General features: G+C 44.8%; 1 protein-coding gene across 1 annotated transcript; it reads left to right on the plus strand.

The window, feature by feature from the left end:
* The first annotated feature begins 556 nt into the window (after positions 1-556).
* On the plus strand, positions 557-3106 carry gadd45ba (growth arrest and DNA-damage-inducible, beta a). The gene is made up of 4 exons (XM_079505675.1): positions 557-839; positions 1171-1272; positions 1641-1962; positions 2450-3106. Exons 1-4 carry the CDS (start codon positions 796-798, stop codon positions 2564-2566), a joined length of 585 nt encoding a protein of 194 aa, XP_079361801.1. The 5' UTR covers positions 557-795; the 3' UTR covers positions 2567-3106.
* The last annotated feature ends 19198 nt before the right edge of the window (positions 3107-22304 follow it).

Consider the following 22304-nt stretch of genomic DNA (forward strand, 5'->3'; position numbering starts at 1 on the left):
AGCAATTCCACAATGTGTCATTTTGCTATTTAGGCTACTTAAAAACTGTGAGTGCTCCGTGCTCACTGCTTCTTCCAATGCTGTCAGCATTGCAATGCACACACACACACACACACACACACACACACACACACACACACACACACACACACGCACACGCACACGTCGCACGCACGCACACACACACACACACACACACACACACACACACACACACACACACACACACACACACACACACACAGCTGAGCTGGAAATTCCATGAAACCCCCCCCCCACCCATGCACCCACCTCCTCCTTCAATGCAGTTGCAGTAAACACAGGAGAGAGAAGAGAGAAGAAGTGAGGAGGGAGGGGAGGAGGGGGATTCTCCGAAACTCGCCCACGTGGGTTCCCGGCATTAGGTTACCGCCGCGGCCAATGGGCGCGCGGCGCAGGGGAGTCCCTGTCCAATGGGAGACGGGAGCGCCTGCCCGGTGACCACGCCTCCGACCGAAAGCGTATAAGAAGCTCGGAGTTTCACCCGGTTGAGTCAGAAACTCTCTGAGAAGCACAACGAGACCAAACGGACTTTTACCGGAACAAAACGACTTGGGATTATTACTGTATCATTATTCATATACCACACGCACACTGGACAACGCAAGACCAGACCTGCTTCTTTCTATTGGTTGTTTTTGGCAATCACCTCCTTGGCAAAGAAAAGGAACATCCTCAACATTCTCTTTGGAATATATCGTTTTTGTTCCTACCCTGGCTCTTGTGGATTATTACCGTAACACCTCCGACTTCACTATGACTCTGGAAGAGGTGGACGGGTGCAGTAACACCGACAAAAAGTGAGTTCTTCCAAATGATTCCATAACTTCACCATGACTATACAATGTATAGGCACGTTTAAGCACTTGTGTTATCCAAGGGCGAGTTTTTTGCAAGAGACAACTAGCCTTTTAATCAGATAAAGAATAGTACGATGATGTTTTTGCAAAGATGTGTTCCCAAACGCTTGCTCTTCTTGCACAACGGAGTCACGAGCTTAATTAATAGCTTAAATTAGTCATGTGCACATGCTTGGCTGGATGGTCGTGACTTGTAGTAGGTTTTGACACGTTCCACTGGAGTTTCATATCATGTCTAATGAATGCCTCGTCGTGTCTTGTTCCCTTCCAGGATGGAGACTGTGAGTCAGGCTCTCGAGGAGCTGCTCGCGGCGGCGCAGAGGCAGGAGTGTCTGACCGTGGGAGTGTACGAGTCCGCCAAGCTCATGAATGTGTAAGTACTACTACTATTAAGCCTAGAGATAGACCTATTCACATGCATGTTTCAGGACCTTTTAGTCATTTAGTGTGTCCCTATGCACTGTCTGCAGACCTTTTGTCTTAACTCTTGCATTCTAATGCATTGATCAAGGCTTTGCACGAATGAATAATTCCAGATGCACTTTAGCTCCCCTTTCGGGACCCTTTTTCTGTATTTGGGACGTCCAGAAAAAAGGTAGACTATAGGGTCCCGCTATATCTGCACCTTTGAACCTGTATTTGCGTCGTATTAAACTATAACATACAGATATATACCCACAAACAAACAGTTCTCTAATGTGTATTCTCTCTCTCTCTCTCTCTCTCTCTCTCTTGCTGCAGCGATCCGGACAGCGTGGTGCTGTGCGTGCTCGCCGCGGACGAGGAGGACGAGGCGGACATCGCGCTGCAGATCCACTTCACGCTGATCCGCGCGTTCTGCTGCGACAACGACATCAACATCCTGCGGGTGTCGGGGCTCCGGCGGCTGGAGCAGGTCCTCTGCGGTGGCGGTACAGGCACCGAGCAGCCCGGTGCGGGTAGCGGCAGCACCGGGGTGACCACCATCACCACTACCACCACCACCTCCTCCACCACGGAGAATAACAACAACAACCTGCCCGCAGCGGCGGAGCCCAGAGACCTGCACTGCATTCTGGTCACGGTGCGTTGACTTATTATTATGCCTGGAATGCCTCCATGTTTTTACTAGGCTATACAGTTGTTAGTGGGCAGTGTTGACCAAACTGTGGGCCGCGGACCCGTTTTGGGGTCGCGGGCATGACTTTTATGGGTCAGAAAGAAAAGTGTTTTGTTTTAGTTTTCTTTCAAACGATAAAATAATAACTATTAAAAAAAAATCTAAAAATCTTAAAATAATTTAAGAAATATATAAACAAGTTTTAAAATATAACTGTTTAGGAAATATGATAATAGCAGATGTGCAAGCTTGTCGATCAGCTATTTTCACCATTTCTGAACTACACAGGCCTTCAATTATGAATCCATAATGCACATATTTTGCAGTGAGGTGTGATAGCCGATGTGTGTCCATGTATACATAGGCCTGCTCCATAACATGTGTCCATGCAGTGCGGTGTGGTGGTAATCCAATACTAATCGTGTCATGTTTCTTTGCATCTCCACAACAGAGCTCGCAGTGCGCCGCCCTGGACTCCCAGCAGGCCTTGCAGCGCGTGGGGAGCTACTGCGAGGAGAGCCGTGGCCAGTACCAGTGGGTTCCATACCTCTCCCTGCAGGAGCGCTGAACCCACGACGACGTGTACCGTTACCGGCACCACTGCAGAGCACATGCACTCTGAGTGAAGACGACACGGTGGAGAAAACACGAGGTCGACGACCATGAGGGGGAACCCCCGTCACGACGACGGGGCCCGATCGACGTCTATAAAACGACCTTCCACGTTCGGCAGAGAAAAATGGGACTGTAGAAGGAGTCGGCGGCACTAGTGCGCTTGTTGGCTGGCTGCCACGTCAGTCACATGCACAGTCACAGTCGGGGGCGTATATACACATGTGCTGCTGGGTGGAAATGTTTTTTTCCCTCCGCAAAGCAAGGCGTGATGACGCATCGGGGCCGCTCCTCTGCTTTTCTGCCTGCCTGCCTGCTGCAGCCCCTGTGCGTACACAGCGTGGCGTGGGCTCAGAACCTCCCCCGCGGAAACGGAGAGAGACAGAGAGAGACACACAGAGAGAGAGGAGTGGAGGACGGGAGGTTTCTTTTTCCCACCGTCAGAACTGGACTGCCTTGACTGCTGTTTTTAGGCTCGTTGGAATTTATTCCACGGGCTGACTTGAGAGAGGGAGGAGGAGGAGGAGGTGGGGGAGAGAACAAGTGACTTGGAGGCTCTGGTTACCACAGAGGGGAGGAGGAGGGGGGGGTTGTGGGGTAAACGTCAGCGTCGTCCCGAGTCGACGCTGCAAGGAAAAAAAGCAAAACCCCCGCAGTTTAGTTTGTTTGAAACGTGGTGCACGTGGAGCCTTTATGTCATTATTTATGCCACTGCAATGCAAATGTGAATGTTTTAAAAAAAACCTGAGAACTGCACATATGTTATAGTGAGTGAAGTGACTTTGTGTTTTATTTAATGATGTCACGCATGATTTGTATCCATTTTTTGTTGTTTTTTTTGGGAAAACAAAATGTCACTGACACACAACGTGAGTTATGATTTGTTTGTTGTTTGCTTTGTTTGTTCTCTGGAAAAAAATTGAGAAAACCTATGGAAGCGTGATGCTATTTAAACGGAACAGAGTAATATATGAAATGTGAATTGATTGTTGATGGAATAATGTATTGACAAAGGCTATTTGAATAAATTATTGAACTGAATTTCTGCATACTTTGAGTGGTTCATAGTGTGTGTGTGTGTGTGGTGGGGGGTGGGGGGGGATTCTGAGATTCTGGGTTCTTTGAATTCCTGTCTTCTCTCCATGTAAGTTCCTGGAATGCCTTTGGAATGTCGGCCTGATCCATCCTGTGTGGTCACATGACTGATCCTGTGTGGTGGTCAGGTCACATGCTGGGAATGAGACAGTATCGGCTGGTCAGCTGACATCACTCTCAGATATAGTGTTTAGTCCAGTGCTTCTTGCACCATGCATGGCCTTAAATATGAAGTCGTTAAACTTAAGTTCCTTTATTGTTGTGCTGGGGACTTGAATCCTTGGAGATCCCCTGACCCCACATTGGGAGAGCCACTGGTTTAGCAGTTCTGAGACCTCGATATGGCAGCGTGATTTATTTATTTATTTTTTAAATAAGGCCGATGCACACCTCAAAGGTACAAATTATGGATTTGATTTGAAATGCAATGAAAAGCACAACGTTACAGCAGTTTGTTGTGGATGAACGCAACAGTCTATAAGACAAATTTCCATCAGGGTTCCTAGTCCCTATAGACAAAATACCTCTTACAGAGAAGCCTTTTCTAATAGCCAAGCTGTAATCTTCTGCTTAATTATAACACCTCAGATTTATACCCTGCACAGTAAAATACAGTGTGTTGGCATTAATGCTTAATAAAACTGTTACTGTACTACATTCTTACCTACACCTTTCAACAATAATTAAAATAATTCAATGTGTTGAGGAATTTAGACAGTTGTGAGCTTGTCAAATTGGCTATTCGTACTTTGCTGTTCGTCGTAAAAGCATAATAGGGCTGAAGTGCAGTTACATGAGCTCACAGTAAAATGACAGGTATTTCTCTGCTATCAGACCATTATTTACACACAGATGTACTTGACTATAACATAAATACGTAACATGCAACGCCATTGAGGCCATGTAATATTCATACTATACTGGGACATAAGGTATATCACGCAGAGAAGTACGAATAACGTCTTCATGTCAATGCAGACATGGTGTGCAGTTCAAACTATTCCAACTAATGCGGTTTCATACTTCATGGTTATGGGGGTCAATGGTTCTCAAAGTGGGGCCCGGGGGACCCCCAGGGGTCATTGAGGGGTTTCCACAAGGTCCCCAATTGAATGGTAACTCGGAGTGTTATCCCTTTAACTCTGTGAGAATGTTAAAACATGCGACCAAATGGACACGTGAGGGTCCCTACACACTGTAGCAGATGCCAGCTTCATTGTTTACCTGCTTGGTTCAGTGGTTCTCAAGCAGTGGTCCGGGGACCACCAGTGGTCCTTGAGGCTGTTCCAGGTGGTCCCCATGCAGCTACATGATGGGGAGTTGGTAACCAAATGGACTCTTATAGATCTTTAACTCTTGAGAGTGTAAAAATAAAACAAAAAAACAAATGGACCCTTACGGGTGCATTGGGGTTCATTTTACACTCTGAAGAGTTCAGTTATTGTTAAGCATCTGCATTACTTCATTTACATGATGAAGTCTTACACAATTAGAGAATGTCAAAGAAATGTAATTTTGATCAACGTTTGCCTGTTATCTCTCCTAATGTTACCACACATCAACACAGCATGGAACTGTGGACACAATCTTATCCAACAACAACATATTCTTTAGTTTTTGTTCTGAGAGGCTAAATCTCATCAAACGGTGGTCTGTGTGGCTCAAATGCATGAATAGATAATGGACTGTGATGTGAAAAGGGTTGAAAAGCACTGTTGTAGTGTCTTCGAGGCACTGCATTGTTCCCTCTGCACTCTGTGCACTCATGTGATGTGACAGTTAAGTCCATTACAGACAGAGATTCTTTACTCTGGAAATACACACATACTTATTTCCAGCTCCTTATCTGCACTCCGTAACTTTAAACATAGATTGAGCTCGATCGTGCCAGCCTGATGAAACAATAAGCCTCTCCACTTGCTTCTACAATGTCTCTGCTGTCCTGAAGCATTAAACCACCTAACTCCAAAATGTTCATGTTTCAGGAAATGAAAAATAAAAAAACATCCAGCTCAAGTGGAGTTAGGAGGTTTTTGTCCAAGCGTTTCTTGATACTTTTCATTGGCTTCAGAGCGTCTGCTTGTACAATTCATTTAGCAGACACTCTTTATTCAGAGCGACTTAAGGTGAGCTTAAGGTAACCCTTGCAAGGTAAACACATCATGCATACATCAATCTAGAATAGGAAAAAGAAAATCAAGAATCTAGCATCAGTCTGAAACAATTTAGGCCTAATGTAAATTTAAAAAAAATCACACCCGTGTGAACTGAGTGGCCGTAGCAACCATGCTAATTTTTTGGTACGGACAGACAGACAGACAGACAGACAGACACGTAAACTAACAAAGCCAGTCGTAGGAGTGGTTTACACCACTCAAAAACAATAATCTGTACATAGCAACAGACAATATATGATGCCATGCAGCAGGTAAACAAATGTGACCTAGAATGTCTGTCTAAATAACAATGTGTGTGAGTCACTGCAGGGGTTTCACCATACAGGTCTGTTTTGAGCACCCAGGAGGATTAGTGGTATGTGTGTCACATTATTATCAGCGTGTGTAAGCATAGTGCTGGTATTTTTAGGTGCTGCACTGTACTATAGAAAGCCTGTTTTCTCTCTCTCTCTCTCTCTCTGTGTGTGTATGTTTGTCATGATCTGAGCAGGCTATTTTCTGCGGCGCTGTGATGCGGCGCACGTACAGCGTCAGTCAGAAGGCGTGACCATACGTACGCTCACGACGGCCACGTAGCCTACTTACGGCCCGGCGCCGTGCAGTGCAGTGCGTGGCCCGCTTCACATGCAACGTCACGTCGTCATGGGAACTGAGAAACGGTTGGCCCGACAGCCTCCGTTATCTGTGAGTGGAGGTACATCTGCCTTGAGAGTCTTGTATGTAAGGCAACTGCTGCTTCTTCCCACGGTGCACGTGTGAGCTATAAGATTGGATTATGTGTTACATAAAACCAGTGTTGTAAAACAGTGGTTCCCTAAGTGGGGTCCGGGGACCCGCAGGGTTCCAGGGGGTCCCCGGCTAAATGATAGTTTGGAACCTTGGACCCTTATTGGACTGTAACTCAGAGAGTGTACAAATGGAACCATCTGCACACTCTCAGAGTTAAATTAACATTGATTTTACAGTATAAATTGGGGGGTCCCAGAGATAGAAATGCCATTAAATGGGTGCATGTCAAACGCATGTCAAACTGGGGGAGTCCTTGAAATGAAACGGGTTGAGAATCACTGCTAGAGCCGTAAAAGTCTTCTCTTATGGGCGGTCCCTGGCGTATCTCTTCAATTGGGGGTCCGCAGGGCTAATTTGTGTCAATTTGGGGGTCCTTGACATGAAAAGGTTTGGGAACCATTGGTGTAAAGTACAGTTAACCCATTTTGGGCGGGAATCCCTTTTGGTGTTAGCATTATGTTATGCTTTAGCTATTGAAAAATAGCAGATCTACATGAAAAGGTTTGGGAACCATTGGTGTAAAGTACAGTTAACCCATTTTGGGCGGGAATCCCTTTTGGTGTTAGCATTATGTTATGCTTTAGCTATTGAAAAATAGCAGATCTACAAGCTCATAGCGCTACGAGCTTGTAGGTCTGCTATTTTTGAAAAATCGAAGAACGACTGACATAGAAACATAGCTTTTTCAGAAAACTGTCAGGATCTCAGGTCAAAATGGGTACTGTACAAGTACAATTTTGAGGTATTTTTTACTTTGCTGGAGTATTTCCAATTCTACTCCACTATACATCTCACAGGAAAATATTGTACTTTTACTCCACTATAACTAGCGATTGAACACTGAACACTTTGGTTACTAGTTACGTTGTAACTTGTAGATGTTGGTTATTATTACAAAATACACATAACATTTCAGCCATTTGAAAATAGCCGATCTACACGCTCACAATGCGTGGCGATGCAAGGCATTGTGAGCTTGTAGATCGGCTATATTGTCAAAAGATTTCTATACATTTTGTACACTTGAAAACCTGTTGACACTAATTAGAGTCGCGGACCCCCATTTGAAAAGATATACCAGGGACCCCCATAAGAGATGATTATTACGGCTCTAGCGGTGATTCTCAACCCGCTTAATTTCAAGGACCCCCCAGTTTGACATGCATTAGTCTACGGACCCCCATTTAATGGCATTTCTCTATCTCTGGGACCCCCAATTTATATTGTAAAATCAATGTCAATTTAACTCTGATTTTACTCTCATAGTTACAGACCCATAAGGGTCCATTTGGTTCCAAACTATCATTTAGCTGAGGACCCCCTGGAACTCCCTCAATGACCCCTGGGGCGTCCCCGGACCCCACTTTGGGAAGCACTGTACGAGAGGTCCTGGTAGGAGATAAAAACCAGCAGTACCAGAGGTCCTGATACAATGTATGTATTTGGAGCTTTATTGTTATTTTCTGTTTGTTATGCGAGCTCTGCATGCAGAGGCAAAAATGTACCCTATTCTCCATGTCTGTGGGAGTCCCTTCCCCTTTGTTTTATTATGCTAATGAGCCGAGCCGTGGCTAATCAGCATGCTGTAGTGAGGGGATAGGCGGTGACGTATGTGGGGATCCTGTGGAAGTGTCATTGTCCATATTAGGTCGTGTTCTGTCCAGGTCTGAAACAAATGACTCATGCATGATTCATGAACGCGGAGACGACGACACATGGTCTGCAGCGTGGCTTGTTGGGAAATGTAGTGTAGTCTTATTATATAATACATGATCAATGTGTTAAATGTATAGTCTTATTATGCTCAACTTGTTACATGTAGTCTTATATGCTCAACTTGTTACATGTAGTCTTATATGCTCAACTTGTTACATGTAGTCTTATATGCTCAACTTAGTCTTATACGCTCAACTTGTTACATGTAGTCTTATATGCTCAACTTGTTAAATGTAGTCTTATATGCTCAACTTGTTAAATGTAGTCTTATATGCTCAGGGGGGTAAACGTATCAATACTGCAATATAGAACTATAGTAAACAAGTAAAAGTACAAAAGTATTGGCATCAAAATGTACTTAAAGTAAAATCGACCTGTAAATGTAAAAGTACTCATTATGCAGAATATGCATTTCAAGTTTGTCGTATGCCGGTAGTTTGATGTTCGATGTGTTTGATTTGATGTATCTTTTGAAAATAGCAGATCACAATAGCTCACAATGTGTGGCGACGCGACGCATTGTGAGCTTATTTTCGAATGGCTTAAAATGTATATAGGGCTGAAGTGGTTACTGTATGTATGTATTGTAATGATAATCAAAACCTACAAAGTAGGCCCAGGCGGTGGCGTAACCGTCTGGGCACCCGACTGGTAATCCAGTCGCAGTGTGCCGCGGGTTCGACTCCCGAGCCCGACACGGCCTTTACTGCATGTCTTTCCCCATCTCTCTCCCGTTTCCTGTCAGCCTACTGTCTGTCCCTTCAAAAACCAATAAAATGCGTAAGCCGCAAAAAAGAATAACTTAAAAAAAAAAAAAAAAACCTACAAAGTAACTAAAGTTGTCAAATAATTGTAGTGGAGTAAAAGTATCCTATTACATAAGGGGTGCAGCCGTGCAGGGAAAGGATTGCAACATAGGTGGAAAGTGAGGTTTGTTTTATTATCGGCCTTTTATAGGCTCTTTTTCGAGGTCAAGTACAAGTTCACTGTATGCATTTTAAAGGATTTCAAACCAAACAGAGAATGATAAATAATCAAAAGGACCTAGACGGAAAGCTGATGTCAGCTAGTGTTCTACTCTCTAATCATAAATGAGTACATATAAGCTATATAAATATAACCCTCTTAACGTAATGCAATTATGTAACATTGCCTCTGAAATGTATAGTGGAGTAGAAGTAAAAGTACTGACATCTGTACATACTTCAAAAACTCAACTTGTTCAACTTAACCCATTCCGAACGGGAACCCCTTTTGGTGTTTTAACTAAGCATTATGTTATACTTTAGCTATTGAAAAATAGCAGGTCTACAAGCTCATAGCGCGCCACTGAGTGGCGCGCTACGAGCTTGTAGGTCTGCTATTTTTGAAAAATCGTGAAAATGCGGCACAAATCTATGAATATATATTCTTTCAGAGCAAACGTTTTTTTTTTTTTTTTTTTTTTTTTTTGACGTCAGGCCTAATTAAACAGCTTAGCAACAGAACAGAGCTGCAATAGCGCTTCAGCGCGCTGTCAGGAGGAGTGCTATGTGTGCCAGGCTGGCATGCACGGGTGAGGGCGAGACTGACAAGCATGCAGCCTTAAGAAAATGTTAAACCCTTCAGTTTGTTTTCACAGCTATTAGCAGTAAATGATAGACATGGTTATAATACTAGACATAAGCTATATAGCCTGTCACTTTAACATTAGCTCTACCCAGAACCAATGCGCTTACAGTAAGAAAGCTGACATGTACAGTGCAGAGCCTTTGCATACTGTAATGAATCTAATTCGATTAGATTGTTATAGTTGGTGTTTTCAGACAGACAAACCGGTTTTTGAATGGCGCGCCGCCAGCCCCTCCAATATGTGGCTTTTGAAGACTACGTCAAATGGCAGCCAAGTCTATATGGGATTTTTAGTTTGTTTGTTTAGAGCACTGGAATTTGTTTGTCTTTGGACTTTAATTTGTTTATGGCAGTGGTTCCCAAATCTTTTCATGTCAAAGACCCCCAATTGACAGTAATGAGCCCCCATTAGAAAAGATATGCCAGAGACCCCCCCCCATATAAGAGAATAGTTTTACGGCTCTAACAGTGATTCTCAACCTGTTTAATTTCAATGACCCCCAGTTTGACATGCATTTAGGCTACGGATCCCCATTTAATGGCATTTCTATGTCTGGGACCCCCAATTTATATTGTAAAAGCAAAGTTAATTTAACTCTGAGAGTGTACAAATGGAACCAAATGGATCCGTTATAGGTCCATTTGGTTCCACTTTTTTTCATAACTTGTATATTGTGAAAGTTGTTTTTAATTTAACTAAGCATTATGTTATACTTTAGCTATTGAAAAATAGCAGATCTACAAGCTCATAGCTTGTAGGTCTGCTATTTTCGACGTCAGGCCTAATTAAACAGCTTAGCAACAGAACAGAGCTGCACGTGCACAGAGCTGCACCGATGGGCACGTAACACCGTGCCCATCGGATGCAGTTAGGGGGTTCAGTCCTTTGCTCAAGGACGGGGGATCGAACCGGGAACTCGAGTGTGAGCTTGTACATCTGCTGTTTTATGGCACGCAACACCGCCAGCGAGCAACTACCATTAAAGGGGGGTATAGGCCTATACTAAGCTTAATAGTTCAGCTATTATTATCCAAGTTCAACAAGGGCTCAAAACTAGGTCAAAAACATTAGACACGTTAGCCGTTACAAGAGAGGGATTACAAAGAATGAGAAAGAGACAGAGAGTGTGTGTGCGTGCACGTGTTCGTGTTCGTGTGTGTGAGTGTGCGTGTGCGTGTGCGTGTGTGCGACCGTGTTTGCTTCTTGGCGCCAGAAAAAAGCGCCAGAGAACGTAATATGCAAATTAATATAGTTTGAAGAAAAAGAAAAGGAGAAGAAAGGAAAAAAAAGAGAAAAGAGCATGTTCAGTTTGAAGCCCGCCAGGCCGGCCCGCGCCCTGCGAGCACCCCCTCCACCCCCCCTCCCCCCCTCCCCCCCTCCCCATCCCTCCCCCCCACACCCCCGCCCCCCTTCCTCTCACATTCCTTCCATGCTTCCCTCCACAACAGACAGACACACAGGCAGCACGAGACATGGAATGAAAACTTGTTGGCGGGCTCTGCTGCTGCTCCACGGCAAAAGAAAGAGACCAGAAATAGAAATTACACAGTATAGCCAGACAACTATTCCACTAATATAGAGTCTGGAACTATATACACCTCCCCACATCCGAGTATGGACCCCTATGTCATTTCCCTTCACGAAAAAAATACATTTTAAAATGTCTTTAGAGCTTCCCCGCCCCCCATTTCTGCTAAGCAGCAAGCTATATATATATATGATTTCTATTTATATTATAGGAAACATTTGCGCGACTGTAAAGACAAAACGGAAGTGGGGGGAGATCGAGGCTCCACTTCCGCTTTATATTTTTACTCAACTTCCGTTGCTCCATTCTGGGCGGGAACACCTTTTGGTGTTAAATTAACTACGCATTATGTTACACTTTAGCTATTGAAAAACAGCAGATCTACAAGCTCATAGCGTGCCACCGAGGCGCGCTATGAGCGCGCTACGAGCTTGTAGGTCTGCTATTTTTGAAAAATCGTAAAAATGCGGCACAAATCTTTGAATATATATAATCTTTCAGAGCGAACGTTTTTTTTTAAATCTTGGAAGCATTTGGAAATTGCGGGAGGCAACGGTCTGGCGACGCGAGACTGAATACACATCAGGGACACATTCTTAACACATTCTGAACGCCGAGCATTTCATGATGCACTCACCAGCAGCAGCACACTGCATGACATCATACACACCTGACCCAGCAGCAGCACCACACTGCATGACATCATACACACCTGACCCAGCAGCAGCACCACACTGCATGACATCATACACACCTGACCCAGCAGCAGCACACTGCATGACATCATACACACCTGACCCAGCAGCAGCACCACACTGCATGACATCATACACACCTGACCCAGCAGCAGCACCACACTGCATGACATCATACACAGCTGACCCAGCAGCAGCACCACACTGCATGACATCATACACACCTGACCCAGCAGCAGCACCACACTGCATGACATCATACACACCTGACCCAGCAGCAGCACCACACTGCATGACATCATACACACCTGACCCAGCAGCAGCACCACACTGCATGACATCATACACACCTGACCCAGCAGCAGCACCACACTGCATGACATCATACACACCTGACCCAGCAGCAGCACCACACTGCATGACATCATACACACCTGACGCAGCAGCAGCACCACACTGCATGACATCATACACACCTGACCCAGCAGCAGCACCACACTGCATGACATCATACACACCTGACCCAGCAGCACCACACTGCATGACATCATACACACCTGACCCAGCAGCACCACACTGCATGACATCATACACACCTGACCCAGCAGCACCACACCCACACTGCATGACATCATACACACCTGACCCAGCAGCACCACACTGCATGACATCATACACACCTGACCCAGCAGCAGCACCACACTGCATGACATCATACACACCTGACCCAGCAGTGGTGGGAATTGGAATTTTTACGCGAGTAAAAAAAATCAATACTGCACTATAGAAATACTAAATACTGTCATACGAGTACAAGGCCGGAATACAAAACGTACTTGAGTAAAAAATACCACTTTCAATTAAAGTAGCCTATGCATTTTGTATTCAGGACTTTTACTTGAGACTGCTTTTACTTTTTCTTGATTTGAGTGTCACGCTTCTAAGGAAGCCCAGCCCATATATGGACTTATACTAGGACACAATTACAGTGTCTACATAATTGCTACTTTTACATAATTAATCCATTCAGGACGGGAACCCCTTTTGGTGTTTTAAGCATTATACTTTAGCTATTGAAAAATAGCAGATCTACAAGCTCGTAGCGAGGCACAAGTGCCGCGCTACGAGCTTGTAGATCCGCTATTTTTGAAAGACCGTGAAAATGTTGCGCAAATCTTTGAATATATATTATTTCAAAGCGAACATTAGTTTGAGCACCACTGATACAAAAAACATAGGTTTTTCTTCAGAAAACTGTCATGAATTAGAAGATTTATTTTAAATGTTTCGACCAAGTCTTAATGGATGTGAGTACTGTGAGACACACTGGTTGACATGACACACTGTAGTGTGTTTAGTTCTGTATAAATACAATGCAGAGTCTCCCGGTTCTCGAAGCGAGGTACAGGGACCCCCCCGGGGGGGTCCTTGAGGGGGTTCCAGGAGGTTAACCCTGCATCGAAATGACTCCATTTAGCATCACAATCAGTGAAACACTTTAGAAACTACATAGTGGAAGATCAGTCTGGGGGTCGTTGACCTGAAAACAGTTTGAGAAGCACTCTGTCCCCATAGCGTTCAATACAGTCTGTCTGTGTTCAGCCAGGAAGAGGAACACCCCAGCCTGGAAAACACTGCACACTGTGCACACTGCTGAGAGCACAATGACACACTGTATATAGAGAGAGACAGAGAGAGAGGGGGGGGGGGGGGGGGGAGATGGGGGGGGGGAGAGGGGGGGGGGGGGGGGGGGAGAGAGGGGAGTGAGAGAGAGAGGGGGGGGAGAGAGAGGGGGGGAGAGAGACAGAGAGAGGAGGGGAGAGAGAGAGAGAGACAGAGAGAGGAGGGGAGAGGAGAGAGAGAGAGAGAGAGAGAGAGAGAGAGAGAGAGAGAGAGAGAGAGAGAGAGAGAGAGAAGGGGGAGAGTGAGAGAGAGAGAGGGGGGGGGGAGAGAGAGCAGAGAGACAGAGAGAGTGGGGGGGGAGAGAGGGGGGGAGAGTGAGAGAAGAGGGGGGGAGTGAGTGAGAGAGAGAGAGGGGGGGGAGGAGTGAGAGAGAGAGAGGGGGGAGGAGAGAGAGAGAGAGAGAGAGAGAGAGGAAACAGACAGACAGACAGACAGACAGACGACAGACAGACAGACAGACCAGACAGACAGAAGAGACGAGACAGAGACAGAGACAGAGACAGAGACAGAGAGAGAGAGAGAGAGAGAGAGAGAGAGAGAGAAAGACAGAGAGAGAAGAGACAGAAGAGAGAGAGAGAGGCAGAGAGAGAGAGACACTCACTCACACACACACGCACACACAGTAAGTGCAGCTATAAATAGGAGGTTGCGGGTCTATTTTTAAACTGTGGTCAGCGTCTATTTATAAAGCTGGGAGTGTCTGGAAACCCAAATGGTCATTTGTCAATTAGCTTTGTGCTGTTAGACGCAAGCCCAGCGTCTCCTCTCCTCACCCCAAATCATCTCTGTGTCTCTCTGACTGACTCTCTTTTATCACTCTGTGTGTGTGTGTGTGTGTGTGTGTGTGTGTGTGTGTGTGTGTGTGTTGTGCGTGCGTGCGTGCGTGCGTGCGTGCGTGCGTGCGTGCGTGCGTGCGTGTGCAGGCACGATATTTGTGAGGGCCAAATGTCCCCATAAGTATAGTAGAGTTGAGAACAAAAAATACATTGTGGTGAGAACACATTTCCTGCATGGTCCTCACAAGAGAAATAGTTGTTTTATATATATATATATATATATATATTATTACATTTTGTTTTTTCTTTTCGAAAATTGCAGATCTACAAGCTCACCAAGGGCTTGTAGATTGGCTATTTCCAAGGGTAGGATCAGAATTTTCTTTTTTACATCATACATTTGCCATTTTATAGACTGCAAAAAAAGCTTCTTTGCCGAACAATCAGCTACATGAACGAACAGATAAGAACCAAAGCGCAACCAGGGCAAAGGAAAACGCCAGCCCTTCCGCCACCCTGCAATCCTTCATACCTCCGTCCCTTTTCTTGCACTATAGCTATACACTTGAACTGCACCTTCCTAAATCTGTTGGTTTTCAACCTTTATATATCGACAAGGGCCATTTTTGTATTCGGCATTTGAGCCACACTGACGGACCGCCACATTTGGCCTCTGAGACCCCAAAACTTCTCATTCTCTTGTTGTAAATTAACCCATTTTGGACTGATGTCGATTTAAAAAAAAAACAATTAGAAAAAAATAGTTTTCTGAAAAACCCATGTTTCTATGTCAGTTGTGCTCAACCTTTTTCATGTCAAGGACCCCCAGAATTATCTCTATTGGGCCACGGACCCCCATCTAAAAATATATTGTTCCAGGGACCCCCCCAGAAGCAAATATTTTAGTTAAAAATGTTAGCGCTCTGAGCACTTTTCAAAAATAGCAGACCTACAAGCTCGTAGCGCGCCACTCGGTGGCGCGCTACGAGCTTGTAGATCTGCTATTTTCCAATAGCTAAATAACATAATGCTTAAAACACCAAATGGGGTTCCCGCCCAAAATGGCTTAAGTAATGCAGATGTTTAACAATAATGTAACTCTTGAGAGCAGTTAAATATCTATAAAAAGGGTCCATTTGGTTACCAACTCTCTACATCATCTAGCTGGGGACCACCTGGAACCCCCTCAAGGGCCACTGACTGGTATATCCTATACTGTGAACATTATTATGCACATGTGAAGATTATTATGCACATGTACATAGATACGATGATGCCCTTTTATACTTTGTTTGCTCTTTTTTTTTGCACTCTCTTGATTGTATTGTTGTTGGTGTTAATTGGGGCGGCAGTGGCTCAGGGGTAGAGTGGCTGGATGGCAACCGCAAGGTTGCCAGTTCGAACCCTGTGGGCTCCCCCAGAGTTGGTGTCGAAGTGTCCTTGAGCAAGACACTGAACCCCTAATATGCTCCTGATGTGCTGGTTGGTGCCTTGCATGGTTTCCTCCGGCATCGGTGTGTGAATGGGTGAATGTAATGCACAATCTCTGTAAAGTGCCTTGGATAAAGGCGCTATAAAAATGCACCATTTACCAAATGCACCATTTAATTGTTATGCATGCTGCCGCATTGTCTGAAGGTACCCAGACAAGATAACAAGATAACAAGTTAACAAAGCGTTTTTTATAGCATGCCCTTTGGTTTTAAATTGATGTGTTCCCTTTCCTTAGACGGTTTTAATGGTTTAATTGCTTCTTATATGTTTTTCTTTTTATTCTTTTGCATTTGCTCACTGTAGCACTTTGAGATTCAAACAAATGTAAAGTGCGCTATAAATAAAATCCATTATTATTATTATTATTATTATTATTAATATTATTATTATTATTATTATAATAAAGTCCAACCTCCTGAAATGTTGATGTCCTCGCAAGTATAGAAAAAAAAAAAAAAAAACGTGTGTGTGTTTGTGCGCGCTCGCGTGCGTTATAGTGTCTTGTGAGTGCACTGCAGGAAAGCCACAAATGACAGGGCTGTGTATTGAGCTGCCCTCCCCCCCCCCCCCCCCCCCCCCCATCCACCCCCTAAAAACCCCACCCACCCAAAACCAGCCTTTCATGTGCAAAACCCACCGACCCCACCCCGTGCAGCTACCCTGCTGCATGCAGACCCATGCAGACCCCCAGACCTCTGATGATGAAACCCACCGTCGTCGGGTTTTGGTTTGATTCCTTGGCAGCACGATATACGAGCCGGTCCGCACCCCCCCCCCCCCCCTCCCGTGCCGAGCCGCACGCGCCACAGACCCACCGACCCCACCCGACCCATTATGTCGTTTTAGAGACGCATTCATATAAAAATAAACTCCTACTGTCTGGTCGGGGGTGTGTGTGTGTGTGTGTGTGTGTGTGTGTGTGTGCGTGTGCGTGTGCGTGTGTGTGTGTGTGTGTGTGTGTGTGTGTGTGTGTGTGTGTGTGTGTGTGTGTGTGTGTGTGTGTGTGCGTGTGTGTGTGTGTGTGTGTGCGTGTGCGTGTGTGTGTGCGTGTGTGTGTGTGTGGGGGAGATCGACGGATCATCATTTAAGATGATCCGTCGATCTTCCACTTTACTTTTAAGTACTGTACAATTTTGAGGTATATGTACTTTACTCCATAGTCTAGTATTTTCAATTTCCAATACTTTTACTCCTACTGCTCTACTACATCACAGTGGCAAATGTTGTCCTTACTCCAGGTACAATTATTTGATAACTTTAGTTACTAGTTACTTTGGACTAACGTGTGAAATGGGACATCCTGCACACACTTTTACTTTTACGCGAGTACATTTAGAATGTTTGCAGATGATACTTTTACTTTAGGTAAAACAAAAAATGTGAGTACTTTTTGATGTGACCTAACTGACCTTTAAGCCTGTTGTGACCTCTGGGGGTCACAAAGGTCATTGTTGCACACACCTTACAGTTCCTGTTTGTGAGTTGAACTTGTTGTCATATGGACTGACTCAGAGCTCTGTCATGTTTCTCTGCAACGTTGACACGCTCTGCACGTCCCTGCTTATGCTTAGTTTATCGTATAGTCCTCCAAATTTAGGTCAAAAAGATAACAAAAACACCAACATTTTGCGCACACGCGCACTATAGGGGCCCCAAAAAGATTACCGGACCAGGGGCCCTCGTGGGGGTTCATCCGTCCCTGCCTAAGACACACGCAAGACACACTTGTGTCCTGTGTGTCCTGTGTGTCATGGCCGCCTAAATGCATTTCCAATGGGAGTCACATGGTTTCATGACACAACCTGCATGGCTGTTGCATGGCTGTCTTCTACACCCCCCCCCCCCCCCCCCCCCCCATGCAACAAGGTTGTGTCTTCCAACCATGTGACTCCCATTGGAAATGCATTGAGGCGGCCATGACACACAGGACACAAGTGTGTCTTGCGTGTATCTTAGGTGTGAGTGAGGCCAAAGAGTTAGTTAGTTAGTTAGTGGGAATGTAAACAAAGACGCACCACCGGAAGAGGAGGGCTGAAGGAAAGTGAGGTTGATATGATATAGTCATATAGTACTTTATTGTCAGTTCACACTGAAATGTGTCTTGCGACCCAGCAGCCATGTATGCAGAACACATATACACACATTTTGACATAGCACAAAGAACAAAACAATATTACATACATAAAGACATGAAGACATATCCACCGCCTAGATTACCCTGTGGCTACTATACAACTCCTGATTAAGCCTCAAAGTCGACTGGTGGACAAAGGACCTCTTTAGTCTGACCTTATTGTATGCTGGGACACCATGGGGCTCCATTTTCGTCACCACTGGCCAGTCTACAAGCTCACAACGTGTCAATGTAGATTGGCTAGTTGAACTATTCAAAAATGTTTTTCAAAATAGGGATAAGGGGTTTAGCGGTGACGAAAATGGAGCCCCATATCTCCTTCCTGATGGTAGCAACCTATATTCTCCATCCATACAACACATGGCTAGTGTTTGAGGTGATATTCCTTGCTAACCTTAGGGCTGATTCATACTCCTATTTTACAGCTGTTTTGGCGCTGTAGTGCCGAAATGATTTCGGCTCGTCAGAAAATTTCAGTAGCACAGAAGAGCCGACTTCAGGACGGTACCCGCCCCCCCCCGAACCTCAAATGACGTCACATTGTAGGCTCTACAGAGCCGAACCGACTTTTATTCGGCTCTAAAATAGGAGTATGAATCGGCCTTCAGGATGCTGTTGTCATATGTTGGATGTATAATGTGAACGGGCCCGACATCCGTTCTCTACAGCACGCGGGTGAAATCACCCCTCAACGTCTTCTGACAGACATTCCAGGGGTTGGAACATGCATCCAGAAAGCCCAACTAAAACCCAGTAGTCACTTTGAGTGTCACCACACAAAGCCACGGGTGAATGTACTTTAATCACCTTCTCGGCACGGCACAGGGAATTGGGCGGTGCCCCCAGACCAGAGGCAAAAAATAAAGTATTTTTTCCCCCGATGGGTTCCCAGATTGGTCAGATTATGACGCAATGACTTGTAATAAAAGGCCCCCCAGCAGGTACACACTCACACTCACAGACCTTGTAGTCATTATTTACCACAATGACTATTTTCAACTGCAAGGTTGAAAATTGAACACCATGGTTCCCAAACCTTTTCATGTCAAGGACCCCCAAATTGACACACACTTCACAAGTGTAAATAATGTAATTTGTTGTTGTATTTTGTTCTTGTTATTGTTCATACATGTTTGATTACTTTGTCTATTTACTATTTGTATATTATATTTGGTGAGAACCACATAAAGCCCTCCATGGGATACTTTTCTCACCTGCACATATTTATTTTTTATTGATGTTACCCTTTTTTGTACTGTTTTTATTGTGCGAATAAACAAAACTAAACTAAAGCCTGCGGACCCTCATTAGAAAATATATGCCAGGGACCCCCATAAGAAAAGAGTTTTATGGCTCTGGCAATGATTCTCAACCTGTTTAATTTCAAGAACCCCCAGTTTGACATGCATATTAGTCTACGGACCCCCATTTAATGGCATTTCTATCTCTGAGACCCCAATTTATATGGTAAAATCAATGTTAATTGAATTCTGAGAGTGTACAAATCCATTTGTACACTCTCAGAGTTACAGACCCATAAGGGTCCATTTGGTTCCTAACTATCATTTAGCTGGGGGACCCCCTGGAGCTCCCTCAAGGACACCTGGGGGTCCCCGGACCCCACTTTGGGAACCACTGCTATACAGCGCACAGCCGCACACACATAGGTCACACAGAACACCAACAACACCCTATTAACACACCTGCGACAGCACGTTTGAGATTCCACTGCTGCTTTGCACTTTGCTTTTTTGCCCCTCTGAAGTTGCACGACGATGGTTTTGTTACTTGTAACATCTTACAAAGTCAATGTTTAGTCTCTATTCCTTCGGTGTTGCACTTTTGTGGTTAGTGTTTACTGACATGAATGACTAAAAAGCCCTTTGATAAGAAATGTTAAACGGAGAGAGAGAGAGAGCCACTCATGTGCAATGAGTTATTGAGCAGACACTAGCCTTAATGCCGGGGAGTGGAGTGGGGGGACTTCCCAGCATGCCTCAGGGGTGCGCGCACGCACGCACGCACGCACGCACACACGCACGCACGCACGTTATTGTGTTATTGTCTTATTATTTGCAGGGTTGAATGGATGTGTTTGGGGGGATTTTCCGTGTTGTTTGTCATTGAGGCGGTGCTAGTGTAGTGGGCTAATTGTGTTCATCTAAGCATTTACTGGTGTGTTGTGTATTCATTTTTAGGGGAAAACCGTGTGTGGAAGAAGTACTGAGATTTTTTAAGTATAGCGAATACCACAATGTAGAAGTTATTGGAAAGTATTGGCATTGTGGTCCCAATGACCACAATGGAAACAAGTCCCCAGGACTCTGTGTTCGTCTTAATGTCTGACTGTACCATGTTGTACCAAATGGATAATCCAAAATGTACAAATAAACTATTAATTGACTATAACCTATTCAAATAAGTGTGGAGTGGGCCTAAAAGTAAAATATCCGCCTCTGATATTTAGTAGAGTAGAAGTAAAAGTACTGAAGAACGGAAAACTGCCCAGTAAAGTGAAACTACCCCAAAGTTGTACTTACAGTAAGTACTAGAGTACATGTACTCAAGTACTGTCCCCCAAGAACACACAAGGCAGAGAGAGCTTAATTGCTGTTGGTTCTGGCAGGAGAGAAAGGACAGTGGGCGGGGGCGCGGCGGTCGCTGGGGTGTGGCCAGCACTGGTTTGCTGCACCTGGCCCGGCAGGTTTCGAACTTCCCTGTTGGCGCCCCTCCGTGGACTTGTCTATAGCTGGAAGCCCGGAGGAGAGAGGGGCAGTGACTTAATTGGCCAATCACTGTTGACCCGCCAACTGGAGAGTGTAGTGGTTGAGGGTTGACCTTGTGACCTTGTGACCAGGTCTATGAAGAAGAAGAAGAATAAACTATAGTGCATGCATCACTTTTCCACCGGGACACCCCCCACTATCGAGCATTTTCTATTATTTTGTGGAAAGACAGGAGACAATACATTCTGAACAGAACCAGTATCTTTTACTAGGGCCTTCAAATACAGTACTTTTCCAACAGACAGAAGGCAATTGACCAATGGTTACCTGGTTAATATGTGTACAGTGTACCGGCACTTTAAAAGTGTAATTGTGTTTCCCCGGACAGCGCTGGTTGGCACAACTTGGCAGGTATCAATACACTATTAGACCAACATGTTTGTGCCAGCATGGATGATTACATTTAAGAGGCGATCAAAGCCTCTTGTCTTGATTGTTTAAACATGACGTCATGGGCCGCTATGCTCGATAACAGGCTTGATAAGCCCTAAGCTCAAGGCCGGTTCTAGGGGGGGGGGGGGGGGCACCCAAACGTGCGTCCTGCCCACCCGTGCCGGCGGAGTCGCCCCCCCCCCTTACAATTCTGTCTGCCCACCTGAGTGGGGCTGGCTAAAATTGATAACGGGTACTCAATAAGCTTGTTATCAGATTCTTTCGGGTATCGGTTATCGAGCTCCATCCCTAGAATTTATTGACGGAAAGCAGCTCATAACATGTCTATATGGTGGAGTTTTATGCGACCAAAGATAGAAAGAGGATAATTCAAGCTTTCCGTACAGCTGCAATGTTGAGTTTTACCGTTACGTAGTTTAATACAATCAGATATGACTTTTCTCTTTGGATGTATGGACTGTCAAGTGCAGAAAGTAGGTTTTTTGCCACTCAGTATAGTACCAGCATAACCTTCAGGTACGATGATGATGTCACAAGCATACCCTCTATAAGCTGAGCACTTCTAAAGTTCACATCACGTCACAAAATAATTTCAGTCCATGGACAAATACATTTAATTAATTTGGGATTCCCTTGAAATGACAATGTTTAAGAATCACTGGTTTAACATTTAGGAAACAAGCCCAAATAAGCAACTATACACTTTCGAAACAATAAGCCCCAGCAACTATACCAATATTTACAAGCAACTTCACAGAAAAACCAGCCCAAAGTCGCTTATAATTAGCAGACATGGCAACACTGGTCCCCCTGCGT

This window comes from Electrona antarctica (genome assembly GCF_951216825.1).
Source record: "Electrona antarctica genome assembly, chromosome: 7".
Lineage (NCBI taxonomy): Eukaryota > Metazoa > Chordata > Actinopteri > Myctophiformes > Myctophidae > Electrona > Electrona antarctica.